The sequence below is a fragment of the Octopus sinensis genome, linkage group LG1, assembly GCF_006345805.1.
Source record: "Octopus sinensis linkage group LG1, ASM634580v1, whole genome shotgun sequence".
Classification (NCBI taxonomy): Eukaryota; Metazoa; Mollusca; class Cephalopoda; order Octopoda; family Octopodidae; genus Octopus; species Octopus sinensis.
Genome location: NC_042997.1, coordinates 153,103,129 through 153,119,557, shown reverse-complemented (window position 1 = coordinate 153,119,557; position 16,429 = coordinate 153,103,129). Strand labels below are relative to the sequence as shown.

At 35.0% G+C, this 16,429-nt stretch overlaps 1 protein-coding gene across 1 annotated transcript in view; it reads right to left on the bottom strand.

Moving 5' to 3' along the window:
• LOC115225647 (parathyroid hormone/parathyroid hormone-related peptide receptor) overlaps positions 1-16,429 on the bottom strand; it is a 784,809-nt gene that overhangs the window by 523,136 nt on the left and 245,244 nt on the right. The window contains exon 2 of the mRNA XM_036504944.1: positions 79-138. Coding sequence (XP_036360837.1) covers positions 79-87 — 9 coding nt within the window. The 5' untranslated portion in view covers positions 88-138. The remainder of the gene's footprint in view (positions 1-78; positions 139-16,429) is intronic.

Here is a 16,429-nt window from a genome sequence, read left to right as displayed (position 1 = left end):
AACAACGAAGCAACAACAAAATAAAGCATGGTAGGAAACGTAAACATAACTCTCAAATACAAAAAAAAATATACATACCAATTTCATGATGACGTATTCAGTAACGATGGTATTGTAAGGAAACACTAGTAATTCCAGCTATTAATGTCGATAGTTGACGGGATTCGGAGTCAATCGTAATATATATAATATATAAAGAAATAAAGAATAAAAGAAAACAAATGTCAGTAAGAGGATATAAAGGGTGGTCGACGACAAGATTAGAAGAACAAAGCGTAGTAGTTTATACACGATAACGTAATGCAAATATATTGTATGCCTACATATATATATATATATATATATATATATATATACATATATATAATATACATATTATATTATATATATATATATATATATATATAATATTATATATATATATATATATATATTATATGTATATGTATGTTATGTATGTATGTATTTATCAATGCAGGTTGGTTTGCTTTTTGCAACTGCTTTTACCAAATACAGGCTTTAATCTATTTATACAGCTAGTCAACAAAATAGTTTTGATACCATGGAGATAAAGATTTCACAAAAGATTATTTTCAATCATCAAATATTCATGGATAATTAAAGAGTAAGTAAGTACTCAAGCTCAAATTAATCAATAGATTTTCAGGAAATTGTCTTCAGGAAATTGTTTCAAATCACCTAAATCAAATATAGATATAAAAAATATCCTTTAAATATTTATTTAGGATCCTAAATTGCTATCCTACTACTCCTACATTATCTGTAACACACAAACACACACACACACACACACACACACACACACACACACACACACGCACGCACGCACGCACACGTATATACATGGGTACGTTTTTGTGTATATGTATGTATATATAAGTGTGTGTGTGTATCTCTTATGAGAGTGCGTGGAGCCTGTGGTGTATGTGTGTATGCATGTATGTATGTATGTATGTATGTATCTATGTATGTATGTATGTATGTATGTATGTATGTAAGCATGCATATATTTATGTATGTGTGTATGTATCCACGTATGTACGTATTTAGGTATTTATAAAATGAAAAAAACGCTTAGAAATCAAAGTTAAAAAGTTTCTTAGGTACGTGCGCACCTGCATGTGTTAGTGTATGTTAGTGTGTGTGTGTGTGTGTGTGTGTGTGTGTGTGTGTGTGTGTGTGTGTTACATGTGTGCGTGAGTGTATGCCTTTAAAAAAAAAAACCAAATGTAAATTCTGAAAATTATTCAAGTGTAAATTTTGATAAAGAAGGGTAAAAAGAATACAATTAATTGCTTTGTGTATACAAACTGCATAAAAAGAAACTAGTTTATATAACCTATTTTGTATATATAATCTGCAACCTTGGAGAAAAACTAACAAAATAAAACAAAACAAAATAAAAATTCAGTACTAAATTTTTATAATAATGTCAGTCTAATACTTATATTTATGAAGATATTTTTATAAAGAAAATATGTGATTCTTCAGCTATAACTAATCCCTCACGCTCAAATATATGACTCTGTCTGTCAGTCAGTCCGTCCGTCGGTCCGTCCGTCCGTCTGTCCGTCTGTCTGTCTGTCTGTCTGTCTATCTATCTATCTATCTATCTATCTGTCTGTCTGTCTGTCTGTTTATATATCTGTCTATCTTCTATCTATCTATCTGTCTGTCTGTCTGGTCTCTATCAATAATCTGTCTGGCTATATATGTATGTATGTATGTATGTATGTCTGTCTGTATGTATGTATGTATGCATGTATGCATGTATTTATTTATTTATTTATTTATTTATTTATCTAACTATCTATCTATCTATCTATCTATCTATCTATCTATCTATCTATCTATCTATCTATCTATCTATCTATCTATCTGCCTGTCTGTCTGGTCTCTTTCTCTATAATCTATCTGTCTGTCTGTTTATGTATGTATGTATGTATGTATATATCTATCTATCCTTTTATCTGTACATGTAAATATGTGTGTGTGTGTATCTGTCTCTCTCTCTATCTGTCTGCCTATCTATCTATCTATCTATCTATCTATCTATCTATCTATCTATCTATCTATCTATCTATCTATCTATCTATCTATCTATCTATCTATCTATCTATCTATCTATCTATAAATATATAATATATATATATAAATATCTGTCTGTCTCTTTCTCTTTCTCAATTTCTCTCTGTCTATCTATCTATCTTTATATATGTGGAATAAATTAGGCCATGATTTGTGTAATGGTTTGTAATTACATATACAACGACTTACATGGTTGGTACTTACATGGTTGCTTCAAACATACAAATACATACATACACATATATACACAACACAGTCCCAAACAAAACGGCTGATAATATTTTAAATATGAGAAACATATAAAAATGTAAACATTTGTACGATGCTTTCGATATGAGGGGACGTGTGGAAGACTCCTTACAGTTTGTTTATCCAAATCAAAGGTGATGTATGAAATTACCTTCTTCCTTTCTCCATTTCAGCAGGATAAAATATTGATTTCAAATTATGCCACAAGGCCAGCATTTCTGGGGGCGGTGGTAAGTCGATTACATCGACCCTAGCGCACAACTGGTACTTATTTTATCGATCCAGAAGAGCACAAGGCGCCAACATTTTTGGGAAGTGGGCTAGTCGATTAGATCGACTCCAGTACGCAACTGGTAATTAATTTATCGACCCCGAAAGGATAAAGTCGATGTCAGCGGAATTTGAAACCCAGAACTTAAAGACAGACGAAATACCTATTTCCTTACTAACCACAAGGGGCTAAACACACAGAGAACAAACAAGGACCGACAAACGGATCTAGTCGATTATATCGATCTCAGTGCGTAACTGGTACTTATTTAATCGACCCCGAAAGGATGAAAGGCAAAGTCGACCTCGGCGAAATTTGAACTCAGAACGTAGCTGCAGACGAAATACCGCTAAGCATTTCGTCCGGTGCACTAACGTTTCTATCCGCTCGCCTCCCTAATAGCATAAAATATGAAGCCATTATATATAGCAGTCATCAATTCAGCTAGTAACATGGTGGCCACATTTGCGTATTCGTAGTTTGGGCTACTTGTCGTTGATAAAACAATATGTGCTTTATGAACAACACAGCGAGAATAAGAAAATGTTGAAATAAATTTGTTAGAAATCTTAGGTCTTCCAGACAATTTCAAGAACGTAAACACCAAATCTTTATGATTTCGATATGTTGAAGAAATGAAAAGACTTCTACCAAAGTGTTGCTTGTTACTTTGTGGATATGTGCCCGATTTCCGTGGATACGTGCCCGATTTCCGTCTCCAGTCGAAAGCAGAGAATAATCACGTGCAATATAAATCAGTCGAGATTAAGATATTAACATAGTAGATAGGTTAATAGCTATCTACAATATAGATATTAAATATAGTAGATGAAAATTTGGGCTTTTGACTGTACGTCACTAATTGAACAACAGATTTTCAAGCCTTGTTGTGTGAGGAAGTTATGAGAATGTAACTTATCCTTATATTTTAAATGTATGGGAAATGTTATGCAAACTGCTGGTAAAGCATTCTGCGATTTGCTGACCGTTTTTAGTTTCTTACCACACAACCACTTATTTATATGTTTTAACTTTGCTTACGGGAAAAGTTTCCAATATGTAAATAAAGCTTCTGTTCCATTAGGCCGGCTACAGTCTAATGATGCTAACTGTTCAACCAGTTTGCGAGGTTAAAAGAAGATGTACCGATATAAGGCCCGAAATTTTGGGGATGGGGGTCAGTCGATTAAATCAACCCCAGTGCGCAACTGGTACTTTATTTATCGACCCCGAAAGGATGAAAGGCATTGTCAACCTCGGCGGAATTTGAACTCAGAACGTAAAGATAGACGAAATAACGTTAAGCATTTCGCCCGGCGTGTTAACGTTACTTATTTCTTTATTGCCCACAAGGGGCTAAACATAGAGGGGACAAACAAGGACCGACAAAGGGACTGAGTCGATCACATCGACCAAAATGCGTAACTGGTACTTTATTTATTGACCCCGAAAGGATGAAAGGCAAAGTCGACCTCGGCGGAATTTGAACTCAGAACGTAGCGGCAGACGAAATACTGCTAAGCATTTCACCCGGCGTGCTAACGTTTCTGCCAGCTCGCTGCCATGCTGTACCGATATAATATAGGATCAGTATACTAAAAATAACAATACTCCTTGGATGGAACTTATAATGCATCGCGAATAGCGATTCATTATATGTTTATAAATTTCATCCAAAAATTTACGTACACCCACACACACGCACACACACACACACATGTTTATGTATTTGTATGTATATATGCATGTATGTATGGGTGAATGGTTGGATGGATGGATCTATAGAATTGCTGCATGCACCTTCGTAATTTTTAGTTGTATCTTTGTAGGAATATAAAGCCGCAACTAAAGATGCTGTGACAGTAAATCTTCTGCAACACCAGCCAGTAATATAATCCTTGAGATTGTTACACGCAAACTCACACGCAGATAAATACATATGATGAAGCAACAACGCAAGAGACAGTGACTTGTGTGTCTATGTTACCAAAATTTCAGGTTCCTTTACTCCGTCTAAAATGAAATTCCTGTTTGAATAATCGTCATACAATTTTGATTTGTATTGACTATTCTGTAGCCTTTAACATCGCTGTTATCATGACTCAAAAGATTAAATAACGAATTGTATTCATTGTGACATGTATTACTTGTCTACTCACATGCGTTCTTTTAAAACCTAACATGAATTTTGAACTTCTGTTAAGTTTGTTTGCTGGTTTGACAGAATTTCGAAATAAACACCCTAAGTGTAACATTTATTTTTGAAAATACTTTTGTAATTCTCAGTCGTTTGCGTTATTTTTCGTGTTATTTTTTGTTGTTGCTGTTTGTCTTCTTGTTGTTAATTTTGGGTGTGTGGGATTAAAATATATCGTTCGTTCATTAATGTTATCTAAAATATGGAGACAGGTTTCAGTTTCTAGTAGAAGTGAGCGTATCGTTTCTCTAGTTTTCGACCTATTATACTCTCTAATTTTGGTACATGGCCGGTAATTTTGAGGAGAGGAGGCAAGACGTTTACATTGGCCCCAGTACATGACTGGTACTTAATTTTATAAACTCTGGAGGTATGAAAGGCATAGTTGATGCTAGCGAGAATTAGACAGAAGTTGATGCTAGCGAGATTTAGACAGAAGTTGATGCTAGCGAGATTTAGACAGAAAGAATACAGCAACATTCCGAAGTTTAGTTGAAATAATCGACCCCAGTACTTGACTGGAACTATATATATCGACCCCGAACTGATGAAAGGCCAAGATGACTGCGGCGGAATTCGAATGCAAAACATTTTGTCCGATATTTTAATGATCCCGCCATTTCATTGTCTTAATACTGGTTTCAGATTTTGGTAAAGGGTTAGCATATTTTGAGTGTACTGGGAATTCCATTACATTGACCCCTGTACTTGACTAGTACTTATTTCATTGACCCCGAAAAGATGAAAGGTAAGGTCGACCTCGGTAGAAGTTGAACTCAGAACATGAAGGTGGATGAGATGGAGCTAACCATTTTCTCTGGCGCACTAACCACTCTGACAACTTGCCGCTTTAATAATAATATTACCGACATTTCCTGCATATCAAAATGATTTTATTCAAGTGCAAATCCATTCAATTATTCTAACAAGCCATGAAGTCATAGTGCGTTCAGCCTATCTTATAGAATTTGCAACGAAATCTTATAATTATACCGTCATGGTTTTTGCAACAAGCAAGTAAGCGATACCAATGCTTTCATATTAAACAACGTTGATCATACGAACATGAACAACAATAACATAACAATGCAATTAAAAAAAATAAAATCAACAGTAGTGTTTCATAGTAAACGTCCATACCTGTAACTTTGGGGCGAACTATGAAATAGCTAACTGTTGCGTTTTATGGTGTGAAGCATAGGTGTGAAGTTAAAAAGTTCGCTTCGCAGTCACGGTTTCAACATCACTGCGTGACACTGTTCATGAATTTGAGTTTCTTTTTTCTTTAACAACCGGCGCATTGAAATGTATGTAGTTCACTACGCCATTGGAGCCACCGGTAAATACACAGAGCATATATAGTTAATAATACTTATCATGCTGGAGTTGATTTTACTTCATAAGTAAATTTTCGCTTAGATATGCAATTTCCGGACATGCAAGGATATTGTTTTAGAAGCCATGAGCATGTAAGACATGGATTAGCTAGGAGGCTTGCCATTAACCCTTGCGACAACGTGATTTTGATAGGCCACGAAAATAGCGAAACGTCGGTGCCCATCACTTCTAAATGGGATTGAAGGTGAGTTATCTCGCCTGTCCATGACAGGTGTTTTAACACCCGGTACTTTGAGAGTGTATATATACTCCAATACGACATTGTAGCCATTGGAAAATACACAAATTATATACGTTAAGTATATGTATTTATAATAAGAATAATAAGAATGATTATACATGTATGTATATATATATATATATATATATATATATATACATATATAAAGAGAGAGAGAGAGAGAGAGAGAGAGAGAGAGAGAGAGAGAAAGAGAGAGAGAAACATATTCTTTTATTCTTTTATTTGCTTCAGTCATTTGACCGCAGCTATGCTGGAGCACCGCCTTTAGTCGAACAAATCCACCGCAAAACTTGTTCTTTGTAAGCCTAGTACTTATTGCATCGTTCTCTTTTGCCGAACCGCTAAGTTACAGGGACGTAAATACACCAACATCGGTTGGCAGCGATGGTGAGATGGACAAACACAGGAACACAAATACACACATACACATCTACATGACGGGCTTCCTTCGGTTTTCCGTCTACCAGATCCACTCACAAAGCTTTAATCAGCCCGAAGCTATAATAGAAAACACTTGCCTAAGGTGCCACGCAGTGGGACTGAACCCGGAACCTTGTGGTTGGGAAGCAAGTTTCTTACCACACAGCCACTACATACACACACACACACATATATGTCGGTTTGTGTTCGTGCCTATGTGATTGTCTTCTATACCATTTGATAAACTTTGATGATTTGTTCATGTCCACGTAACTTAGCCTTTCGGCCAAAGACACCGATGGACTTTGTAGCAGTCATTAAAAAATTGTAAAAACGGAATTGATTTGATTCATTGACTCCTTTAACACGGGGTCTTAGCTTGACCAATGAGTGAAACAAAGAATAAAAGAAAATGATACAATATGTTCTTCATCTGAAGGCGGCTAGCTGGCAGAAACGTTAGCACGCAACCTGAAATGCTCAGCGGTATTTCGTCTGCAGCTACGTTCTGGGTTCAAACTCCGCCGAGGTCGACTTTGCCTTTCATCCTTTCTGGGTCGACTAAATAAGTACCAGTTACGCACTGGGGTCGATATAATCGACTTAAACCGTTTGTCTGTCCTTGTTTGTCCTCTCTGTGTTTAGCCCCTTGTGGGTAGTAAAGAAATAGGTATTTCGTCTGTCTTTACTTTCTGAGTGAAAATTCCGCTGTGGTTGACTTTGCCTTTCATCCTTTCGGGGTCAACAGACTAAGTACCAGTTGCGTACTGGCTTCGATCTAATCGACTACTCCCTCCTCAAAAATTTCTGACCTTGTACCTAGAGTAGAAAAGAATATTTTTCTCTTTACTTGTTTCAGTCATTTGACTGCGGCCATGCTGGAGCACCGCCTTTTAATCGAGCAACTCGACCCCGGGACTTATTCTTTGTAAGCCCAGTACTTATTCTATCGGTCTCTTTTGCCGAACCGCTAAGTGACAGGGACGTAAACACACCAGTATCGGTTGTTAAGCAATGCTAGGGGGACAAACACAGACACACAAACATATACACACACACTTATATATATATACATATATACGACAGGCTTCTTTCAGTTTCCGTCTACCAAATCCACTCACAAGGCATTGGTCGGCCCGGGGCTATAGCAGAAGACACTTGCCCAAGATGCCACGCAGTGGGACTGAACCCGGAACCATGTGGTTGGTTAGCAAGCTACTTACCACACAGCCACTCCTGCGCCTCCTGTTTTTGGTTGTTTTTTTTTAAATTTTAGTATCCTTGTGATTCTTGTGTTTCAAACAACTAATGTGATGTTCCAATTGAGGGAAACAAATGTAAAACATTAATGAAAATGAACCTCACAAAAACGAGTATTGTACAAAAATCCTTTGGCTATTCTGAAATAAAATGCTTAGACGATTATTATCATAGGTTTCAGTTTTTGATTTATCAACAGTGTCATTTAAACTCATTCAGATATCATCTCAAGAAATAATACACAAATTAACACATTTTGATATCAGTCGCCAAGTAATCATAAAATACTCGAGTGATTTATTTAATATTTAATTTGTTTTTAAAATAAACTGAAAAAGTCTCACATACACACGCACACACTCACACACATACATATACACACATGCTCTCGTGTGTATAGCCATCTATCTTTCATTTTCCTATATTATCTAGACAGACATCTTCATTTGTAAATCTCTTTTCTGAAAACTTTCGAATAATAATTTTGTTTACTTTTCGCAATGAGTTGTCAATTTAGAGTTGTTTTCTCATATATCACTACTTTTTTTAAAAAACAAAAATGTCTTAACTTCTACAATGCACAAATCTACAGAAATATATATTATATATCACCTTATGATAATATCCTACATTTCACCATTATTCATTCCGGCGATTCAGGATAACCAATATTGTTTTTCCTACATTCCCCATTGCTGTCTGCTTTAACTTTTCAATTTCCTACTTATATACCCACTCCGAAAATTTAAACAGATAACTATCCTGGTAAAAGTTTTTTCAAGCTCCATTTTAACACATTTTCTCCTTGCACAAGGAATCACATGGTATGTATCGCCCTGTTTTTTTTTTGTTGGGATGAGTTACTAGAATTTTAGTTTATCTTTTAATGCTATAATGTTTCAAGCGACTGAAATCTTCAATTAAAAAAAAAAACTTCAAAAGACCGTCGCAATGGGATCTATGAATTCTCGGGCTGGTGCTCATCTCGGGGTGAACGGTTTCCCGCAACAGAAACAGCTGTAAGAAAATTAATTTTTTCCGTTAATCGTATCTTGTTGTCATTCATTTATTAATAAACATTACGCTCTGGACCTATGTTTTGGGCCATATAAGAGTTCGGAGAATAGAACAGCAGGGGATTCTTATCTCCCTCCTGCCGGGTTTAAGAAATACTATGCAATATAAATATAAATGCGTAGTGGTATGAATACAGCGAAGCAAAATTGCAACACACACATATACATTTACACAGACACACACTCACGCTCGCTCACACATTAGCACACTTAAACATACGCATGCACACATACGTATATTTACATATTTATATAAAGACACACACACACACACACATATATGTATATAAAGAGAGAGAGTGAGAGAGAGAGGAATAAAACCAAGTATATTAAATTAGGAAATCACAATTTGGAATCAGTTTGTACATACAAAAATATTGCATAATATGCATATTACAAAACCGATGAATTTTTGATTATATGTTTGTGTGCATACACGAATACATACACACACACACGCACACACGCACACACACACACACAAATTATACACATATATGTTTTCGTGTATGCCCATGCATAAGGTTATATGGTCTCTTTTTCTAACTCTCTCTCTCTCTCTCTATCTACATACATATGCACACTCGCATTTACACATCGAGAGTTCGAGTGTATATAAAATATAAATGAGATAGTAGGTTGCTTGATTGTCTGTTTATGTCATAAAGATCAAATAATGCAAAACATAACTAGATTGATCTTCTCGCAAGAAAATTATGTCAATTTTTAGATTAATTTTCGTATCTCACTTCGTATTTTTTGCTTTTGCTGATTACCATGGACACAAAGTTGAACGTAAATGAGTTTTCCTATCGCTCTTATATGTTTCAAAAATCAAACGCTCGTTCGTGGAAAATGATTAAAAGACAACAAAATAATAAACATAAAACATAATCCATAAAATCATTTAGCCGGGGGAACTGTTGAAGATCAAAACAATTAAATATGGAATTAAACGAACACAGAATATATTTGCAAATCTCACATCTAATGGATATAAAAACTGATAAGGAAAAGTAAAAGTGATGAAAGGAAATTGTAATTATCTTCCAACAGTTTTTTTTTTTATTCATCACTAAAACATAGTAAGGTTTACGATTATTGCTTATACCTACACTCCTTTACCTGAAGAGTTTCATAATGAAATTTTAAAAATTTCTTTCTGTATGATCTCATTGGACATATCTTCGTTTGAAAGCTATGGAGAAAACTCTTGAAGTTCTGATATTAACAAGAATACAAAATCTTCAGTGTTTGTTTTGTTGCTAAGAGAGGAATAGAAATAATTTCAGTTTCTTTTCTCTTTTATCGTCATGGTGTGTCAAATATGATTCTCTTGAAGCATAGTGCTTCGCTTTCATTTCATTATTATCAGTTTTGCAGGTTACAGTCATTGGAATGTGGCCATATTGGACCACTGACTTCAGACGTTTCAGTCAACTGAATCGATTTCATTTCTTTGGTAATATCTTATTGAATTCTACTTAGGTCAAAGGGTGAGGTCAGACCATAATGCTGCAATGAATATTCATTTAATCAATTAAATTTATTTTACACTCATCTACATCTACAGTGCTCACACACATATGAACAATGGGCTTCCGCACAGTATATGTATGTATATGTATTTATGTATGTATACACATATGTGTGTATATATATATGTATATATATATATATATATATATATATATATATAATATATATATATATATATATATATATATATATAAGGGTGGAAAGGAACACACGAGTTGATATATATGAAAAAACAAGTCAAAAATAGAAAATGCTAAGATAATTTTATAGTGAATCTTTCAGTACCGGTTTCGGTCATTTTGAGACCTTTTCAACTGTAACGATTAAATAATTAAATTTAGAAAAATTAGAAGAAAAGTTTTTTTAAAGGAATATTTCTATAGTAGTGTTCAGATATAAGTGGCATTCTGCCTTTCTCTGACTCCCTTGTTTGCACTTGTGTGTTCGAGGTCACAACGACCTCGAACACACAAGTGCAAACAAGGGAGTCAGAGAAAGGCAGAATGCCACTTATATCTGAACACTACTATAGAAATATTCCTTTAAAAAAACTTTTCTTCTAATTTTTCTAAATTTAATTATTTAATCGTTACAGTTGAAAAGGTCTCAAAATGACCGAAACCGGTACTGAAAGATTCACTATAAAATTATCTTAGCATTTTCTATTTTTGAATTGTCTTTTCATATATATATATATATATATATATATATATATATATATGTATGGGGACAATTCATGAAAAAAAAACAAAAGACAAAGACAGGTGGTGTACAAAACAAACAGATGTATTAGTATAACGCTCAGGAATAGAAAAAATATTTTACGTTTCGAGCCTACGCTCTTCTACAGAAAGAAACACAGAAAAAAAACAAGGAGAGAAAAAATGCGTGTAGTGGCTAATATACACACACACACACACACACACACACACACACACACACACACACACACACACACATATATATATATATATATATATATATATATATATATATTGTTAATCCAAACAAGAAAGCACAAAAAAACACAACAACGCGAGGACGTGGAACAAATATAGTATTATTGGACGCTCGGGAAAGAAGGAAACATACGAGAGGGAAAGATCCAGAGAGGGAAGACAGAGGAAAAAAAAATCGCCAACGTTACACACGAGGTCACATTTTGAAAAGCCACGCAAAGTTTGAGGCGGCGCAGGAACTGCTTGACGTCGGTCCGTGTCTCAAATTCGTCACAGTGGCGCGTGAGAGGCGTGAAGCGGAGTCCTTTACTGAAGAGAGAGCGCTCGGCAGCGGAGAGCGGAACCACCGTCAATGTTTAACGGTACCACGTAGCTCGATCAGAACTGGACCTTGCCGTTTTCGAAGCAAATTTCTTAATAACACCTTTTCAGGTCCCGTTCTAAAATATCATTTATCAGCCAATGAGACACTTAGTCTTATAGCACATCATTCTTTGACGTTTCTGCTCACAACAATACTTATGACTGATAAATCTAGGAATAAGCATGTTCGTCGATATAATTATCCTTAGTCCATTTTTATTCTCATATTTAAAGTTCATAACATGTAGAATTTCCAAGAAATCGATTTTCTGCACAAGAAAATTTATAATAGAACGAGAAATTATGACAGGCTTGTGTTACCAGAAATGCATGGATGATGAATGTGAAATAAAACAGCACTAATCACCTATATACAAGTTCTCCTCTGATCTATTTATCTCACCTGTTTATTGTTGCTATCTGTACAACGTCCCACCCTACCCAATATATTCTCTCAAAGGCGTCCAGAGAACGAGCGGGGTGCCATAGAGAGAACGTATTATGTAGTTTTCTCGTGTCAGACGTCGATTTATAAATGACTGAGGTGAACATTAGCTATATTAATATCATAATCTTGAAGGGCCACTAGGTATCATGGGCACTTCACAGATACCTGTCTAACACATACATATAATGTATGATAAAATGTAATGTAATATATATATATATATATATATATATATATATTACCATACATATATGTATGTTAATATAATTTTTTCTGAAACTTTAGATTTTTAAATATGCTAGACCAGTGGTTCTAAATTGATATTAATTAAATTAATATTCAATTTTTCACCCTTATTACTTTAAATATATATATATATATACATACATACATACATACTGAATAAATGCACACTAACACACTCACACAAATATATATATATATGTATGTACACGCACACGCATAACACGATCACAGATGCATGGCAGTATTTATTTCAGTCCTTATACATTTTGAGTTCATATCCCGGTGCGGACTTTGATTTTATCCTTGCAGAGTCGTCAAAATAAATGCTTCTGAAATAATCTGGCTGATCTAATCGATTATACATTCTCCAGAATCTATGGCCATGGATCTTAGTTAAAAAATATTATTGTTATTACCAAGACGATGAGCTTATTGTGCCTGCCCTTTCTGGGTAGATATAAGTAGCAGTTAAGTCCTGGCATCGATGAAATCGACTAGCTCCTTCTCCACAGAATTTCAGGTCTTGTGCCCATAACAGAATGAATTATTCTTATTGTCGTCAAAGTAGTGAGATTATAGAAACGTCAGCACGTCGGACAAAATGCTCAACGGCTTTTTTTCGAATGCTTTACGTCCAAATTTTAAATGCTGCCCAGGGCAACTTTACTGTTTATCCTTTTTGGTTTGATAAAACAAAGTGCTTGTCAAGTACTAGAGTTGATGCAAAACATTGGGAGAAAGAGAGAGAGAGAGAGAGAGAGAGAGAGAGAGAAAGAGAGAGAGAGAGAGAGAGAGAGAGAAAGAGAGAGAGAGAGAGAGAGAGAGAGAGCGAAAAATTTCCCACAAAATCCTGTTACACAGAGTAGCCAAAGAAGAAATGACTTTACATTGATTAAAAATCGAAGCTAAATCACGAAATAGAATTTCTCCACAGAGCAATAATTCAGCGTAGAGAGACGCACGGAAGTGACAGGCCCTTTAGTGGCCTTCCCTCGAGAGATGGCAAAGATAAATATATCCCCGCCTTCCCCGATCATGTGTGAGTTTATGTGCGAGTGCGTATGTACGTAAGTATTTGTGTGTTTAGGTGTATGTATATATATATGTATGGGTATATGTGTGTATATACATACGTCTGTGAATTGTAATTTTGTATTTTATGTCCGAATACACACACACACACACTCATACATTCATGCACGTATATCGACGAACGTACGTACATACACGCAACCGTGTGCTGCCATCTGGTAGAGCGCTACAGAACTAGTTAGGGAACTTTATGATACCACTTCGTATATGCATACGTTGCCTTGGTGCCTCAACTCTTGCTGGAGGTCGATAAACTAATAATGAGGCTTGATAAAGTACTGGATTTGTTAAAATAGATTAATACTCTACGAGAAGATATCCTCTGTTGCGGTCTATTAATAACTAAAACCAATGAAACCTGTACAAAAATCAAATATTGTACATATACAAAAATTAGAATATTATATATAAGAAAAAATAAAAGCTGCTAGCTTCAGTGATTTCTAGTATATCAGGTATTGATTATAATCATCCCTTTTTATTGTGCTTATCAATCTCCTTGATGATATGATAGTTTTGTGTTTGTCTGATATTTGTAAACACGATGAATATGTTATAAATAAGGAGACTGAAATTGAGCGAGAGGGAGGGAAAGAGACGATTACTAAAAGGAAGAGAGAAGAGAGAGAGAGAGAGAGAGAGTGAGAGAGAGAGAGAGAGAGAGAGAGAGAGAGAGAGAGAGAGAGAGAGAGAGATGAAGGGGAAAGATAACGAGGAGAAAGATTTCGAAAAAGAAAGGAAGGAAACTGCAAACAGGCAAAATGAAACATAAAATAGAAGGGGGAACTTAGCGCACTCATACTCACACAAACTTTATCTCTCTCTCCTACGCACACACGCACACACACACACACACACACACACACACACACACACACACACACACACACAATGACACATCTTTATGATTGATTGCTCGACTGAGTTTCCGATAAGAAAACTTTGAAGATACAACTTTAAATGAAAAATATTACATTCTGCTGTTTCGCTACACTATACACTAAGGTATAGCTAGTTATTTAATACGCATACATACATACATACATGCATACATACATACATACATACATACATACATACATACATCATACATACATACATACATACATACATACATACATACATGCATGCATGCATGCATACATACATACAAACATATATACATACGTACGTACGTACGTACATACATACATACATACATACATACATACATACATACATACATACATACATACATGCATACATACATACATACATACACACATATAGATCAGTGAAAAAGAATGCCTACGCTGAACTATTGGGAAATCTGCAGTTACTCTATCGAGATTACAAGTTAAAGTTTATACCTGTAATTATTGGGGCACTGGGATATGTAACACACTGCCTAAATACCAATCTTGAAAAATTGGGCTTCTCGAAACCAGAAAGGAGAAAGCTGCTTTGAAGATATCTGATCCAAGCTATCACTGAAACTGTAAAAATTTGTAACCTTTTCAATTAAGAATATGCGAGCATGTCTAGATCAGCAAGAATACGCCGAGAAGACATAAAAAAACAAAGGATACAAGTTTGCACGTATACATACATACATACATACATACATACATACAACATACATACATACATACATAATACATACATACATACATACATACATGCATGCATGCATGCATACATACATACAAACATATATACATACGTACGTACGTACGTACATACATACATACATCATACATACATACATACATACATACATACATACATACATGCATACATACATACATACATACACACATATAGATCAGTGAAAAAGAATGCCTACGCTGAACTATTGGGAAATCTGCAGTTACTCTATCGAGATTACAAGTTAAAGTTTATACCTGTAATTATTGGGGCACTGGGATATGTAACACACTGCCTAAATACCAATCTTGAAAAATTGGGCTTCTCGAAACCAGAAAGGAGAAAGCTGCTTTGAAGATATCTGATCCAAGCTATCACTGAAACTGTAAAAATTTGTAAACCTTTTCAATTAAGAATATGCGAGCATGTCTAGATCAGCAAGAATACGCCGAGAAGACATAAAAAAACAAAGGATACAAGTTTGCACGTATACATACATACATACATACATACATACATACAAACATACATACATACATACATGAATAATCTGTTGTTGATGTTGAAATTCCAAGGAAGTGGCCTTGAATCTAGGTCAGAAACCTGCTCTTTCTCTATTTGCCAGAAATCTTGAAATAAAACTGAACAATGACATACATACTTATAGGCACATACATACATACATACATACATACATACATACATACATACATACATACCACACATGCATGCACAAACTAAATTATAAATTCTCCTGCACTTTGGTAGTCATAGTCTTGGCACCTTTATATACAGAAATTCTCAACTTCCCTGCAGCTTCCCTTTTTGCGGCCACTTTTCTGTAAGTAAACAACCTTTATAATCCGCATTCTCACGTCTGTTATTCATTTTTCATCTCTGCCACAAGAGTCGTGGGAATATTGCTAAAGCTGAGA